Below are 17828 nucleotides of genomic sequence, written 5' to 3' on the forward strand. Positions count from 1 at the left end.
ACATGGAGAGAAAGCAGGAACGGGGTACTAATTTTGGATGATCAGCCACGATCAGGGGTCAAGGAAAGATCGTTCACGTCGTGGCCCTGTTTCCACCAATCTTTCAAGTTCAAGTGAGTTTATTGTCATGTGTCCCTGACAGGACAATGAAATTCTTGCTTTGCTTTCCACCACCATTGTATGCAGATGCCGAGAAGTGTGTTCAGCTCTGGCCGAACAATTTCTAATCTTGTGATGTGGACTCAATAAGAAGAAGCCATGATCATATAAATGGCGGTGCTGGCTCGAGGAGCCAAATGGCTACTCCTGCACCTATTTTCCATGTTTCTATGTTACAGCACCCTTTCGAGTGAGTTCAACAAACACCTCACGTTAACATCTGTCAGTCGAGGTGCCACATGATGGATGCATTATTGAAGTATACTCACCCCTCTAATACAGGGCAAGTACACAGCAGGATCCCAGGGTCTTCAACCGATGACAGGTCCAGCAATGTTGATCAGTCTGGAAAACACTTTGGAATGGAATCATGTTCTCGGAGAGTGGGGCCAAGCCACTCCAGTAGGCCTGGCTCACCCACTGCAGGTGTCGATGGGACCCGTGCCACAAGAGTGAGGATGGGGCTGGAGAGTGGGTAAGGTTGTTGGAGAGCCATGGCGGGGGGAAGGAGCCCGCCGAGAACAAAGGGGGGTCCGGCAGTCAGTGGGGGGGTACCATGTGCGACGGCAGACAGTAGATAGGATTGTTCGGTGAAATTTTTTAACTTTGTCAGCGCCAAAACGTGGCGATATTTACGTACTCCCTCGGTGAGGTCCGTTACAAAATTTCACTGGGATATATACAAGACCAAGCATTTCACTGTACCTAGGTACATGTGACAAATATGTATCATCGAATCTCACCTTAACGCAGCCTTGTTTGACACTGCAACTTCCTTGTCATGCTGTCCATCCACTCCAGCAGCAGCTCAGACGTGTGAGTGTTATATATGATCATGGCGCACTTGTTTGTAACAAAGCTGTGCACACATTCTGTTCAAAACTCCTTTCAAATGTTAGGCTTAATTGAAGTGTACCATTTCAGGCATTAACTGCTCTCCCAGCTGCCTTTAGAGATACAGCACACAAACGGGCCCTTTGATCCACCGAGGCTGCACTGACCAGCAATCACCCCGACCAACACTATCCTGCACACTAGGGACAATTTGCAATTTTTACCAAAGCCAATTAACCTACAAACGCGTATGTCTTTGGCATGGTAGCGGATTTGTAGCATTTAGGAAGTCACCATGGAACCTGAACGCAAACCAAAGCTGAAATAAACCAAGCAACATTCCATCATTGATGCAAAGCACTTTATTCAAACTTAAAGCTTTAATTCTTTCACCCAGAACACGTGCAGCAGAAGGATGAGTGATCAAAAATAACACCAGAGTTTAAGACAAACTCCCAGCCTATTGGTAGGGGATACATTGGTCTTGCTAGATTCAGATTCACCGCTGGAAAACAATATGGGCTGACTTTCAGTAGCCAGAAACCCATTCTATCAGTTTATGGTAAATAATCAAATAATTTAGCAAATAATACGCACCAATTAACAATCTCGCCAGGGAAAATAAGAATCATGAATTAACAAGTTAACATTGAGCATATTTGTAAAATTCAGCATCAGATTTAGATTCTAACAATGAAACCTGGGAGCTTTCAGTAAGCTCAATATCCTCTCCACTATCCATCAACTAAATCTGTTAAAAAGCAAATCAAAACTCTTAATTATTTCACAAAGCATTATTAATTATATCTCTCTGTTACTTGTTGTAACTACAAGGTGAGTGAGAGCTAGAAATTTGTCAGGACTGCTTACAGATGGGCAGAGCTGTGGGGTAACTCCCACACAAACCATCAGTAATTCAAAGATAGACACAAAATGCTGCAGTATCTCAGCGGGACAGGCAGCATCCCTGGATAGAAGGAATGGGTGACGTTTTGGGTCGAGATGTCATGGGTCCCATTCCTATACTCCAGAGATGCTGCCTTTCCCGCTGAGTTACTCCAGCAGTTTGTGTCTCTCTCCGGTGTAAACCTGCATCTGCAGTTCCTTCCTACACCATCAGTAATTCACCTTTGCAATATTCATCAATGGCTACATTCTAGCAGGGTTACACTGTTTACGGAGCGAGAGACAGGAAAAGCACAGCGATTATGTTCCACAACAATCAGTTTCTCTATTAATGGAGGGAACAAGAAAGTGAATATTGTTTTGCTGATTCATCAAAAGTAATTCCATGATAATTGAAATTTAAAGCAGAGCTTGACTATTAGAGTGTGTGATGAGACTTCACCCAAGGTGAGACCGCAGGTGCCCTGGCTGGACACAATCCTCCACTTCACTGCCACATTCCCTTTTCTTCTCCATTCTCATGGAATTTGTGCAGGTGATCAGAATATCTGGAAAAAAAAACAAAGAACCTAAATTACCAGCAACTCCCGAACTTCAATGCCTGAGATTGGGCACAGGACAGGCTCGAAGGGCATCTAAAGTGTTAAAATGGACATCATTTCTGATACAAGATAGAAACAAACTGGAGTAACGCAGTGGGTTAGGCAGCATCGCTACAGAAAATGGACGGGTGGCATTCTGAGTCGGGCCATTCCTCAGACTCAGTGTTGACAAGCAGGGTTATTATTACTGGTTAGGGTAACTTTGACCAGTCAACCTGTCCAGAAGTTATTTAAAGAGAAATCGTCAAGAAAATAGAAAGGAAGGCACTGAAGGTGTTTTTACAGACCATCTGATCGTCTGCAGAAGGGTCTCAACCTGAAACGTCACCCATTCCTTCTCTCAAGAGATGCTGCCTGTCCCGCTGAGTTACGCCAGCATTTTGTGTCTACCACCTAATCGCTGAAATTGATTTAATACAGGCTATTCATTTTTAACGAACAAAAGGAAAAATTCCACCAGTAAAAGGACATTAAACTGTAAACTGGTTGTTACAAAGATACAGTGCGTTTGTGGGTGAGCAGGTGGAATATTGTGTACAGGAGGAGGCATTTTTAAAGGGGCGATTGACAGATTCTTGATCAGTACGGTTGTCAAAGGTTATGGGAAGAAGGCAGGAGAATGGACAAAATAAATCAACCATGATTGAATGGCGGAGTAGACTCAATGGTCCAAATGGTGTAATTGTCCTCCTATGGTTTATGAACTTACGAGTTGGATCTCCATGAAATAATCTACAGGAGTTCCATAAAGGTTCATCTGATTGGGGATGAGACTGGGTAATCATGCTCTCTTGTTTGAGAAGAATGAGAGATGATTTGAATGAATCAGCGAACATACTTAAGGCACTGAATGTGGAAAATACAGCAATGATGTTCCTCCCTGCCTCAGGGCCACAGTCTCAGAACAGAGACAAGGCAACATTTCTTTAACCTGTACACAAAGGGCTGAGGAGGCAGTTGTGGACTATAATCCAGTGTCATTGATGGGTTTTTGGACATAAACAAGTTAATATGGAGTTTGTGCAAGAGGGTGTGTTGATGTAGATCGATCATAATGTTATTGAGAAGCCAGATGTCCTCCACTTCCGGATCTTTTGTTCAGAGTCCACCCCACTTGGCAATGCCTGTGAACAATGTTTTACTCAACACTTGCACTCTCTCCATTAGCTTCCCTACCACTGACGTGAGGCTCACCGACCTCTTGTTCCCTGGATTCTCTCCACTTCCCTTCTGAAACAAAGGAACAACATTGGCTCTTCTCCAGTCCACCAGGACCTTGCCTGTGACTAGAGAAGAAGCAACGATCCTGGTCAAGGTTCCCGCAATCTCCTCTCTTGCCTCCCTCAATTACTTGGGGTAAATCCCATCAGGCCCAGGGGACATATCCACCTTAATGCTCATCAGGAATCTCAGTGAGATTCTCAATCTCAAACTGTCCCGGCACATTTGTATTCTCCACACTGATCTCGCTGTCGTCTAAGTCCTCCTCAGTGACCAAGCGTAGACTCAGCAAATGTTTTACTGAACATTTGTGCTTTGTCTGCCAAGACCTACTGGATGTCTGGGTTGTGCACCGTTTTAACTCACTTCAGCTGGAGGGCGTGAGGTAATGTGAGGGTGTGACCTTTCACCCAGAGTGTGGTTGGAATGTGGTACACATTGTCAGAGAGGACGATAGAGGCAGAAATATATTTTGAATCATCAGGTCAAGGTAGAACACACTGCTTGTGATCATAACTTGTCCGAAATGTGTAGGAAGGAACTGTAGATGTTGGTTTAAACCGTAGACATAAAAAGCTGGAGTAACTCAGCGGCACAGGCAGCATCTCTGGAGAGACGGAATGGGGGACGTTTCGGGTGGAGACCCTTCTTCAGATTGAGAGTCAGGAGAGTGGGAGACAGAGATATGGAAGGGTAAGGTGTGAAATGACAGATCAAAGCAGACGCTGATAAGGAAATGTAGCATGGTTCATTGGTGGCTGAGGGGAAGGTGACAAGGAGGCGGACAGTGAAACTAGTCGGAGAACTAGGATGGGGGAGGGACGGAGAGAGAGAAAAGCAGGGTTACTTGAAATTAGAGAAATCAATATCATACCGCTGGGGTGTAAGCTGCGCAAGTGAAATATGAGGTACTGTTTCTCCAATTTGTGTTAGGCCTCACTCTGACAGTGGTGGAGGCCCAGGACAGAAAGGTCAGTGTGGGAATGGGAGGGGGAGTTAAAGTGTAGGATGTGTAGATGGGTCTGATGGTGGGCATGCTCACAGTGGGCCTGTGCTGCAGGATTCCCAGCCATGAAGTGAGACTCAGGCAGCCGGGCTTTTGTTTATAACAAAGGCAAGGAATCCGAGTTGATCCAATTGTGTAGATTATCCCAGAATATAATTTCCCAATTCCACTGAAAATGCCGGCGAGGAAGGAAGTCTGGAAGCACTGTTGTCCCTGCGGAGCAGCTGAGCGGGTAGAATTACTGGGAAGGTCTCTGCGGGGGAATTGTAAATGAGAACAAGAGACATTTGAGAGCACTGCCCCAGGTGCAGTGACCCATGGAAAAGGCCATTAGATTTTACTGCATTTCCTGCTCTTGAAACATAGTACATTCTTCGATTAACTTCCCAACATAAACAACCTGATGACTTTCATCTTCTGATTTACCTGCTTTCAATCAACTTTCTTTTGGCATCTGATTTATTTACAAATGAACTCAGTGGCGTTATTCATGCTGCTTCCACCGTTCTTCCTGCTGCGCTTTGTACGGCAACAATCCTGATATGCAGAAAGCCTGTGAGAAGGTCAAGGACTAAGCTTTGGGCTGCAGTGGGGAAGCTCCCGTGCTGAGGGTCACCCGGCGCACCTCCCCCCGCAGGTCTCCGGTGAAATACTCACTTCTTTGCACAATAGGTGGCACAGTCGCGGCCCACACTCTCACTCCAAGCCACCTTGTACAGCACCTGGAAAACAAAGGACATCACTAGAGTCTTACTCTCGGTACGTGGTGAAAAAACACCTGCTCGACCCCAATAACCCTGAAATACTGCAGATATCATATATCCAGAAAGCCTGCGTGAAACTCAGGGAAGGAAACAGGATGTCGGAAGGAGGATGGAGGTGAGTTACAAAACGATTACGTTACATCTGTATTCACCCAGGAGAATACTTGGAGGACAGCGAGATCAGTGTGCAGTGAGATCAAGGTGGTGCAGCGGTAGAGTTGCTGCCTTACAGGGTCAGAGAGCCGCGTTCCATGCTGACCACGGGTGCTGCCTGTACTCAGTTTGTACGTTCTCCCCGTGGGTTTTCTCTGGGTGCTCCGGTTTCCCCCCACACTCCAAAGACTTACAAGCTTGTAGGTTAATTGGCGTCAGTAAAATTGTAAATTGTCCCCAGTGTGTGTAGGACAGTAGTACAGGGTGTTCGCTGGTCAGCACGGACTCGTGGGTCAAAGGTCCTGTAACCATATCTCTAAACTAAATACAAATATGTTTAAAAATGCAAATATAGGACATTTGGAGATTGAGGGAGCTGGGGCTCTTGAAGAGCATTAAGGTGGATGTCCCCAGGGCCTGATCCATCCCAGGTTATTGAGGAAGGCAAGAGAGGAGATTGCAGGGGCCTTGACCTTGACGAGGACCTCTGCTGTTATATAAATGACTGGGACATAAATGTAGATAGGTTAGGCAGTAGGTCTGCTGACAACACCAAAACTGGAGTAGTTGCAGACAGTGAGGAAGGCTGTCAGAAGGTGCAGTGGGATTTAGAATAGCTGCAGAAAAGGGCAGAACAATGGCAGATGGAGTTTAATCCGAGCAAGTGTGAGGTGATGCTGAATGAAAGGGGGAAAGTATACCATTAATGGCGTGACAGCATTGATGTGCAGAGGGATCGTGAAGTCCAAGTTCATAGCTCACTGAAGGGGCAGCACAAATAGACAGGGTGGTAAAGAAGGCGTATTGTATGCTTGCCTTCATTGCTAGGGGCGTTGAAGATAAAAGTCAGCATGTCATGATGCAGCTCCATAGGACTGTGGTTAGGCCACATTTGAATTCTTGCATGCAGTTCCGGTCACCCCATTACAGGGAAGATGTGGAGGTGTTAATTCTGGCCAAATTGGAGAGGCTAGGCTTTAAAATGGGGTAAAAGCTTCAGGGCTGCTGGAAGATTTGGTCAATTTGGAATTGCTCTCTGCAGAACTGGGACAAGCTGCGGAGTGGTGCCAGTTTGTCTAGAGCCTAGATAGAAGCTGCAAGGTAAAGAATAAGAACATCTGCAGACCCTGCCAATTAGGTACAAAATGCATAGAATGGATCGGATGACTGCAAACCAGTCATACACCTTGTAAATAATTATAAATAATGTTGCAGAGTTCTACTTTGCCGAGTGTTAGTTGGATGAGGTGTTGAGCCTTGTCTGGGTTTCTTGCAGATCAGGGTAAATGTGGCAATGTTTGGTTCCTTGAGAAGTCCTGTTTGAATACAATGTATTAAGCTGCTGTATTATTGTGTTAGGGAAATGTCTGTTATGTATGGGATTAATCAATATCTGTAATTGGATTGTAAAGAGACCACCCCCATGTGGTTCGGCCCCTCGAGGTCCCAGGACCTATAAAGGTCCGCTGTCACCAGGTCCCGCGTTGATCTTCTGGGAGAGGGCTTGGGACTGCGTGACCTTCTGGAGTGTCTCTGTATGAGCGAGGCCTTGAGGGCTTGATCAGGCAGGTACGAGGATCAAACCCACGGTGGGATAGGATCAGTAGTTGAACTGTAATTGTGTTTTGTTAAAATAAAGATTTATTGATCAAGTGCTTGATTCAGTGATTTTTACCAGTTTACCAGGATGCTGCCTGGATTAGAGGGTTTAGAAACATAGCAAATAGATGATGGAGGAGGCCATTCAGCCCTTCGAGCCAGCACCGCCATTCATTGTGATCATGGCTGATCGTCCCCTATCAATAACCCGTGCCTGCCTTCTCCCCATATCCCTTGACTCCACTAGCCCCTAGAGCTCTATCTAACTCTCTCTTAAATCCATCCAGTGATTTGGCCTCCACTGCCCTCTGTGGCAGGGAATTCCATAACTTCACAACTCTCTGGGAGAAAAAGTTTTTTCTCACCTCAGTCTTAAATGACCTCCCCTTTATTCTAAGACTGTGGCCCCTGGTTCTGGACTCGCTCAACATAGGGAACAATTTTCCTGCATCTAGCTTCTCCAGTCCATTTATAATTTTATATGTTTCTATAAGATCCCCCTCATCCTTCTAAACTCCAGTGAATACAAGCCTAGGCTTTTCAATCTTTCCTCATATGACAGTCCCGCCATCCCAGGGATCAATCTAGTGAACTTGCGCTGCACTGCCTCGATCACAAGGATGTCCTTCCTCAAATTAGGAGACAAAAACTGTACACAATACTCCAGATGTGGTCTCACCAGAGCCCGATACAACTGCAGAAGAATCCCTTTACTCCATATATAATATAACCATATAACAATTAAATGACTCCTATACTGAAATCCTCTTGTTATGGTTTCAGCTACAGAGCGAGGTTGAACAGACTTGGTTTATTTTTCCTGGAACGTCGGAGGTTGAAGGGAAACAGTAAATGCATATAAAATTATGAGAGGGTACGCAGTCAGAACCCTTTCCCCTATCAACTGTCCCAAAGTCAGTAAAGTCTGATCAAATATAGTCCAAGGGTCTTCAATGAAGTAGTTCTCCCAGATTGCCTGTGAATTGAGGGAAGTGCGGTGTGCGATCCATGAAAGCTGCAGTTACATGCAGTGTCTTACGCTGGGTGTCTGAGGGATAGGCACGGCAATGGCAGCAGTGGGTGCAGATCACTGGACTCATTGAAACTCTTGCACTGGTGAATTTGGAGATGGTTTTACACAGTGTGCCAATGGCCAGGCAAGCAGGCACCACTGGAAGCTACTCACCAGGAAGACCAGACAGTGCAGCAGCACAGTGTAGAAGAAGGCGATGGTCCGGGCCAATTTGTTTGACAGGATGACGCGGCCCTGGAACAAAGAAGAGACTTAGACAACGCGCAAAATGTAAGAACTCAACGATTTGTTCAGCAAATGAAGTGAAGCGGAGTTTACTGTCATGAGCACGAGCAAGGTGAGTTACTGCGACAATGGAAATGTTGCTTTGCACCAGCATCACGGGTATAGAGACTAACAACGTGGCACACACTTAAGAATGTTTCACCCTGGCTGGTTTCTTACATGTATTTAGTGACTTGAATACAGTAACGAATCAACGACATCTCGTGTCTACGGGTCTTTATTGGATTAATTGTTTAACTTGCTAGATAGCTGGATAGGGACATCCAGCGAGTCCAGTATAGGTATAGAGACTAACAACGTGAACACACTCACCATGCTGAGAGTTGCCTTGTCCCAGGGGCTGAGGCTCAGGTATCTGCGCTGTCGTTCCTAGACACAATATGAGCACAGACAGTGTAAACCAACCAGTTTACGCCCAGACCGGCACATTCAGAAGAAACAAGTGTCATGTCTCCAATAAAAGACAAAATGCTGGAATATTCCAGCTTTCCGCCTGTGGCAATGAATTCCACAGATTCACCACCCTCTGACGCAAGACATTCCTCCTCCTCTCCTTTCTAAAGATACATCCTTTTATTCTGAGGCAAAGGCCTCTGGCCCTAGACACTCCCACTAGTGGAAACATCCTATCCACATTCACTCTATCCAGGCCTTGCACTATTGGGTAAGTTTCAATTAGGTCCCCCCTCATCCTTTTAAACTCAAGCGAGTACGGGCCCAGTGCCTTCAAAATGGTCAGGCAGCATCTTGGGAGAACATGGATAGGTGACGTTTCGGGTTGGGACGCTTCTCATTTTCTATGTGCACATTCCACATGACAGTTGGTTGAAAGGAACTTTGAATGTTCATAATCCTTCTGATTTTCTACTGTTTGTGATCCACTCGTTGGATAACCAACTCATCTGCTGTGACGTGTGTGGTCAGAAATAGCTTGAGATTTCTCCCCTCAAATCAAGAAAGCGGAGGTGGGAGCCATAGAATCAGAGGGTTAAATAGAACACAGTACAGCACGAGAACAAGCCCTTTGGTCCAAGATATCTGTGCCAGACAAGATGTCGTTAGATAAATCTCCTCTGCCTGCATATAAACCATACCCACCATTCTCTGCATATCCGTGTGCCTCTCAAACGCCACTATAATATCTGCCTCCACCACCACCCCCTGCAGTATGTTCCAGGCACTCACTACCCACTGTGTAAATAAACCTTCCCCACATATCTCCTTTAAACGTTAGATACAGAAACAAGAAACTGCACATGCTGGTTAATACACAAGAGGACACAAATTTTGTCCATTGCCATTTCCACCCTGGGAAAAATGTTCTGACTGTCTACCCAATCTATGTCTCATAATTAATATACTTCCATCATGTCTCCTCTCGACCTCTGGCGTTTCAGAGAAAACAATCCAAGTTTGTCCAACCTCTCCTTGTAGCTAATCCAGGCAGCATCTTGGTAAATCTCTTCTGCATCCTCTCCACATCCTCCCTGTTATGGGGTGACCAGAACTGCACGCAATACTCCAATGTGGCCTAACCAAAGTCCTATAGAGCTGCATCATGACTTCCTGCCCCAATCAATGAAGGTAAGCTTACCATACGCCTTCTTTGCCATTCTATCCCATGTGTTGCCACTTTCAGACAGTTATGACATCTCTGCACGTCAATGCTGTTCAGGGTCTTGCCATTAATTGTATATTTTCCACTAACATTTGACCTCCCAAAATGCAACACCTCACAGTGCTTGGATCAAACCCTATTTGCCATTTCTCCACCTGTTCCTACCGGATCCTTATCCTGTTGTATACATTGACAGCCTTCCTCACAGTCGGCAACCCCAGCAACCTTGGTGTAAGCTGAAAACTTACTACCCAAGTCATCTATGTTTATGACAAAGTCATTGAGATATATCACAAACAACAGAGGTCCCCGCACAGCTCCACTGCTAATAGATCTTCAGCCTGAATACTGTTTCTTCCACCACAACCTTCTGTCTTCTATCCGTAAGCCAGTTCTGAAACAAAGTCACAGTTAATCCTATACATTTTAATCTTCTGGATCAGCCTACAATGGGGGACTTTATTAAATGCCGTACATGTAGGCAACATTCCCCTACCCTGGTCGATCACCTTCGTCACCTCCTCAAAACCTTGTTCAAGTTAGTAAGACAAGAGTTCCCGTGTAAGAAGCCGTGCTTACTGGCCATAATTAACCCGTTAGAAACATAGAAAAATAGGTGGAGTAGGCCATTCGGCCCATCGTGCCAGCACCACCATTCAATATGATCATGGCTAACCATCCTGAATCAGTACCCCATTCCTGCTTTCACCCCATATCACTTGATTCCGTTAGCCCTAAGAGCTATATCTAACTCACTCTTGAAAACATCCAATGAATTGGCCTCCACTGCTTCTGTGGCAGAGAATTCCAGAAATTCTCTGGTTGAAGATGTTTTTCCTCATCTCAGTCCTAAATGCCCTACCCCTTATTCTTAAACTATGACCCCTGGTTCTGGGATTCTCCAACATTCGGAACAATTTTCCTGCATCTAGCTTGTCCAATCCTTTAAGAAATTTTCAAGAATTTTATATGTTTCTACTTTCCAAAAGACAGCCGGCAAGATGCAACGGCACAAGGTATGAGCTCATGAGATTGAGCATCATAGATAACACATGCAGCGTTTTGGCTAACTTAACAGTTGGTTCAAAAGAAGACACAGAATGCTGGAGTAAATCAACGGGTCAGGCAACATTACTGGAGAACATGGGTAGGTGATGTTTCAGGTCGGGATCCTTCTTCAAACCTGAAAAGTTGCCTATCCATGTTTTTCAGAGTTGCTGCCTGACCTGCTGAGTTACCCCAACGTCTTTTTTGTAAACTAGTGTCTTCAGTTACGTGCGTGTAACACTTGGTTCAAATGGACCACTTCAAACTGGTGCCTCAGGTATGCACAAACTCTGTTAATGAGTTAGAACTAGGGCACAATTTCAGATAAGTGCTCTATCCAACTCTCTCTTGAAAGCATCCAGAGAATTGGCCTCCAATGCCTTCGGAGGCAGAGAATTCCACAGATTCACAACTCTCTGGGTGAAAATGTTTTTCCTCATTTCCGTTCTAAATGGCCAACCCCTTATTCTTAAACTGTGGCCCCTGGTTCTGGACTCCCCCAACATCAGGCACATGTTTCCTGCCTCCAGCGTGTTCAATCCCTTAATAATCTTATATGTTTCAATAATATCCCCTCTCATCCTTCTAAATTCCAGAGTATACAAGCCCAGTCACTCCATTCTTTCAATATATGACAGTCCCACCATCCCGGGAATTAACCTTGTGAACCTACGCTGCACTCCCTCAATAGCAAGAATGTCCTTCCTCAAATTTGGAGACCAAAACTGCACCCAATACTCCAGGTGTGGTCTCACTAGGGCCCTGTACCTGCAGAAGGAAGCGTAAGCACATTCAATTTACATTTAATGTTTGTTTTACTTATGTTTCTCGCGGTTTATGGTGCTTTAGAGACACGGGAGTGGTAGATTAGTAAATTTGCAGATAACAGAAACATTGGCAGTGTTATGGATACTGAGGAAGATTGTTAAAGTATGCAGCAGGGTGTAGATCTTGAAAATATGAGTGGAGAAATGGCCGATGAAGTCGAATCTGGACCAGTGTGATGTGTTGCATTTGGGTGGAAAGAATACGAGAGGAAAGAATACAGGAAATGGCAGGACCTTTAAAGTCCATCACAAAAAGATGGAGTGGAAAAGAAGGTGTACACTTGCTTGCCTTTATTGGTCAGGGAGGATGTGGAGGCCTTGGTGAAGGTGAACGAGAGGTTCACCGGGACGTTGCCTGGATTGGAGCGTATTTGTTAGAAGGAAATACAACCCCCTTCACCTGTATCCACCTATCACTTTCCAGACTTTGTGCCAACACCACATCTTTTCCAACCTTCTCCCCCTTACTACTTTCAGTCTGAAGAAGGTCCCAACACAAAACATCACCTATCCATGTCCTTTAGAGATGCTGCCTGACCTCCTGCAATTTGTGTCTTTTTCTTGAGCTACAAGGAAGTGTTAGACAAATTTGGATTACAGATATGTGTAGAAAGGAACTGCAGAAGCTGGTTTATATCAAAGATAGACACAAAGTGCTGGAGTAACTCAGCAGGTCAGCAACATCTCTGGAGAAAATGAATGGGTGACATTTTGGGTCGGTACACTTCTTCAGACTGTAATCTGAAGTAGGGCCCAACCCAAAACGTCACCCATTCATTTTCTCCAGTGATGCTGCCTGTCCCGCTGAGTTACTCCAGCACTTTGTGTCTATCTTGGGATTAGAGATAGCCACAGGAGTCATTTTCCCAGGATGGAAATGTCAAAGACTAGAGTATTAGATTAAGTTGAGGGTGGTAAGTGTCTGGAACATGCTGCCAGTGGAGGTGGTTTTGGCAGACATGTTAGTGATGTCAAAGAGGAATTTAAACATGTCAACAAGCAAGGGGCGGGATATGGACTCTGTAGAGGCTGAATAATTTAGCAACATAAACATAGAAAATAGGTGCAGGAGTAGACCATTCAGCCCTTCGATCCAGCATCACCATTCAATACAATCATGGCTGATCATCCAAAATCAGTACCCCGTTCCTGCCTTCTCCCTATATCCTTTGATTCCGTTAGCCCGAAGAGCTCTATCTAACTTACATTGGCATTGTAGTTGGCACTGACATTGTGGGCCAGAGTGCAGTTCCTCTGCTGTTGTATTTCTAAACTTTAAAAATACATAAAGAGTAGGAAGGTAGCCGTGCTTCACTATACACAGCTGATAACTCGATACATTTTAGCTAAGATAGAATCGATGTTGAACAGGACTTTATTTAAGATATCCAACCTTCCTGCCGAAAGAGGCAAATGGATCCAGGCGCTCCTCATACTGGGAGGAGTAGCGGAGTTCAGTGTCGTCACTGCTGCCTCCCTGTGGACACAAACATCAGCATCAGAAACATATACATGTGGCTCGCCCCGGTTACGCTGCTCCTGTTATTGGATGGGACAGGGGCCCCCGCCACTGGGCTGTCCTGAGCCTGTGATCATCCTCCTGTTGTCATAGTTTAGAGAAATACAGCGTGGAAACAGGCCCTTTAACCCACCGAGTCCACGCTGACCAGTCATCCCCCGCACACTAGCAGCATCCTACACACCAGGGACAATTTACAATTTACCGAAGCCAATCATCCTACCAACCTGCACGTCTTTGAAGTGTGGGAGGAAACTGGAGCCACCGGAGAAAACCCACGCGGTCACAGGCAGAACGTACAAACTCCGCACAGACAGCACCCGTAGTCAGGATCGAACCCGGGTCTCTGGAGCTGTAGGGCAGCAACTCTACTGCTGCACCACTGTGCCGCCCAGGATCCCAATCAATCCTTCTTCAAGGAGCTTTCAGTTCATTGAGCTCACATTATTCTGTCACTTAACTCACTGAACGCATTTCATATCTACGCAGAAAGCTTCCTCACCCATCTTCCCATATTTGTCAGTGCCCAGACGTCTGCTAGATTAATTAGACATTATATATTCTGTGAATTTCTAATGAACCGAGCAGACATTTTATGAACAGACCACGTTTATCCCTGGACTCGCGCAACCTCTGATAATAGTTCCATGTTATGATACAGGAGGAAGCCATTTCATTCCATGCTGGGCCATAAAGCAATGTTAGTCCTCAATATTTTTCCAATCACTAATTTTCCAGCAACTCTCTCCCCCACACACTTCGAGCAATCCACTGGACTTTGGGATTCCTGAAATATATGTGTGTACATCAGACCATGACAGTACTAAGGGCGGTTACTAGATCTACAGGCAGCAGTTCCCTGCTGCACCGTGATTCCTGAAAGTTATTGTAATGATGATCTAACGCAATGCATGATAGTTATGAAATGAAGCAATGCATGAATATCATCACAGAACGGATACAGCACGGAAACAGGCCCTTCGGCCCAACGTATCCTTGTTGACCAAGGCGCTCCATCTAAAGGGCTAGCACCCGTCATAGTCGCAGCAGACTGGGCAGGCTAGGACTATCCTTGGAGTGTAGGAGGATGAAAGGTGATCATATTGAGGTGTATAAGATCATGAGATGAATAGATAGGGTAGACACACAGAGTCTTTTACCTGGAGTAGAAAAATCAAGAACCAGAGGACATAAGTTAAAGGTGAAGGGGGTGGGTGGGGGGAGAGAGATTTCATAGGAACCTGAGGGGCAACTTTTTTTACAGAGGGTGTGGCTATATGGAACGAGCTGCCGGAGGAGATAGTTGTGACAGGTACTATCATAATGTTTAAAAGTCATTTGGACAGGTACATGGATAGGATAGGTTTTGAGGGATATGGGGCACACAGGGGTAGGGGGACTAGTGTAGATGGGGCATGTTGGTCGACGGGGGCAAGTTGGGTTGAAGGGCCTGTTTCAATGCTATATAATTCTATGATTCTATAACGGTTGTTTGGAAGGGCGCACTCACTCTGCCAGGGTAGCTCTGCAGGAACTTGATCTTCTCGTACAGTTTGATGTTGTCGGCCCGCAGGTTGTCCAACTCGCTCTGCAGTGCGTGCAATGTCTGCTGCATCATTCGGTGGTCCTGGGACACAAAATGGCCGACTAAGTCAGCTGATAGGCAGGGGACCATCAAATGGCCAAACGTACAGTTACACACACACACTATTCATCAATGAAAAGCAAGTGTTGGCCACACTAATTAACTACATTCTAAACTTGCAAGACAAAACTGTTAAACCTAGGTTTTATGGTTCACAAAGAAAGTGTTAGAGAAACATGAAATCTAGGCGCAAAGTTCCTGTCTTATATCTGGCCAACTCAAGCTTGTAATACAAAAATAAAGTGGCAGATAGTTCTGAACCAGCAACTCTACTGCTGTGCCACCCTGAAGACCCATGAATGTGTGGCCAATACATCAGTTCAATCTTTACAGTCACCGATGATACCATTGCAGTTGTTCAGATCTACATCAACAATGAGACAATGTACAGGAAAGAGATTGAGAACCTTATAGATTGGTGTCTGCACAACAATGTAGCCCTCAACGTCAGCAAGCTGGTTGTGACCCAGGCAAGCACAACTCTTTTCTAATCAATGAAGCTGTGGTAGAAATGTTGGACTGCTTCATGTTCCTGGTATCCATATCACCAGCGACCTAACCTGGTCCCTTCACACTGATGCGGTGATCAAGATCGCCCATCAGCGTATTTACTTTCGTACGCATCTATGAAGATTTGGTACATTCACGAGGATTCTCTGAAACATCTACAGAAGCTCTAGAGAGAGTATTCAGCTGGATGCACCTTAGCCAGGTGTTGTCACAGCTCTGCTCTTGACCGCCTGAACCCACACAGAGTGGTGAACACAGGCTCATCATACTTCCTTTCATCCCGTCCATCTCCACAGTGGGTTGCATCAAGAAGGCAAGATACCTGTCACTCTGGCCATTCCTATTCTCAATTTATACCTATAGGAAGGAACTGCTGAAGCTGGTTTAAACCGAAGGTAGACACACAATGCTTGAGTAATTCAGCAGGCCAGGCAGCATCTCTGGGGAGAAGGGATGGGTGACGTTTCAGGTCGAGGCCTGAAGTCCACATAAGTCTGAAGAAGGGGTTCGGCCTGAAACATCACCCCAGAGATGCTGCCTGTCCCGCGGAGTTGCTCCAACATTTTGTGTCTATCCCAATTATATCTTCTGGGAGAAGTACAGGAGCTTGAAAACTCGAACATCCAGACATGTGAACAGCCTCTTCCCCACAGCTATCAGACTCCTGAACCAGTCACAGACACAAAGTGCTGGAGTAACTCAGTGGGCCAGGCAGCATCTCTGGAGAAAAAGGGTGGGCGATGTTCTGGGTCGGACCCCTTCTTCAGACTGACAGTAGAGGGGAGGGAACTGGAGGTAAGAAAAGGCAAGAAAAATACGGGACTGGCAACAGATGAGCAAGAATGGGTGGAGCCCACAATGGCCCATTGTTGGCTGGGAAAGAGGCGACAACGAAGAGATACAGGGATGCGAGCAGTGGAACTAGTAGGTTGACTAGGGTGGGGGAGGGAACGTAAGAGTTACTTGAAATTAGAGAAATCAAAGTTCATACCGCTGGGCTGTAAGCTGCCCAAGTGAAATATGAGGTACTGTACTTCCAATTTGCGCTGGGCCTCACTCTGACAATGGAGGAGGCCCAGGACAGAACAGTATGGGAATGTGATGGGCAGTTAAAGTGTTTAGCAACCGGGAAACCGCCTCGGCGAAGGCAGACTGGGCGTAGGTGTTCCGCACAATGATCGCCCAGTCCGCACGGTGTCGCCGATTTAAAGGTGTCCATACCGAGAACATCTGTAGTGCCTTTCTACACATCCTGAACCAATCATCTCTTTGTATTCTCTTCTCGAAGTGCTGCCACATATTCTTGCTTCTAACTCGACCTCATTCAATTATTCCTTTTTTATACTTCAATATTTTTTCACTATTTCAGATTGCATATTATCTTGTACCATTGTGCTGCCGTGTGCTTTTGTTGTATGTATCATTACCACACGTATACTGTTTAATCTGTGAGCTGCACATGAACAAGGTTTCATTGCTCCCTGGCTTGTCTAAGCTTTGTCACATACGTACCGATTCCAGCTCCTGGTTCCGGGCTCGGAACCTTTCTCTCTGACTTGAAATGATGGAGAGCAGAGAGTCCATCTGTCCCTGTGGAACCTCAGAGCTTGGAGAAGCTGCAACAGAAAGGTGGATTTCATGACCACAGCCTGGACATATCACGGATATCTGCTGGAACATATCTCACCCAGAAGCACGCAGTTTAGTTTAGATACAGCATGGAAACAGGCCCTTCGGCCCACCAAGTCCGTGCCGACCAATAATCACCCGCACATTAGTTCTATTGTGCACACTAGGGGGCAATTCACAGAAGTCTGTAAAGTCTGCACGAACATATTCTCCAGGGAACAAGAATGACTGGAGTAACTAAGCGGGTCAGGCAGCATCTCTGGAGAAAAGGAATAGGCGACGTTTTGGGCCAGAACACTTCTTCAAATATTCAGTATGAACCAGCATCGGCATCGGCAGGATGTTCCTTCCTGCACATGTACTCCAGGATGCTCCCTGACCCACATGTACTCCAGGATGCTCCCTGACCCACATGTACTCCAGCACATTGTGTCCTTCCCGCATGGTAGGCTGCTCTGGAGGATTACATCA

At 45.7% G+C, this 17828-nt stretch overlaps 1 protein-coding gene across 1 annotated transcript in view; it reads right to left on the reverse strand.

Moving 5' to 3' along the window:
- Positions 1-1339: 1339 nt before the first annotated feature.
- The window catches only part of cux1b (cut-like homeobox 1b), a 445030-nt gene continuing 428541 nt past the window's right edge, over positions 1340-17828 (reverse strand). The window contains exons 17-23 of the mRNA XM_055657468.1: positions 17241-17344; positions 15084-15200; positions 13448-13531; positions 8875-8931; positions 8431-8511; positions 5386-5450; positions 1340-2447 (exon numbers count right to left, since the gene is read on the reverse strand). Coding sequence (XP_055513443.1) covers positions 2387-2447; positions 5386-5450; positions 8431-8511; positions 8875-8931; positions 13448-13531; positions 15084-15200; positions 17241-17344 — 569 coding nt within the window. The 3' untranslated portion in view covers positions 1340-2386. The remainder of the gene's footprint in view (positions 2448-5385; positions 5451-8430; positions 8512-8874; positions 8932-13447; positions 13532-15083; positions 15201-17240; positions 17345-17828) is intronic.

This window comes from Leucoraja erinacea, chromosome 28 (assembly GCF_028641065.1).
Source record: "Leucoraja erinacea ecotype New England chromosome 28, Leri_hhj_1, whole genome shotgun sequence".
In the NCBI taxonomy this organism is placed as follows: Eukaryota; Metazoa; Chordata; class Chondrichthyes; order Rajiformes; family Rajidae; genus Leucoraja; species Leucoraja erinaceus.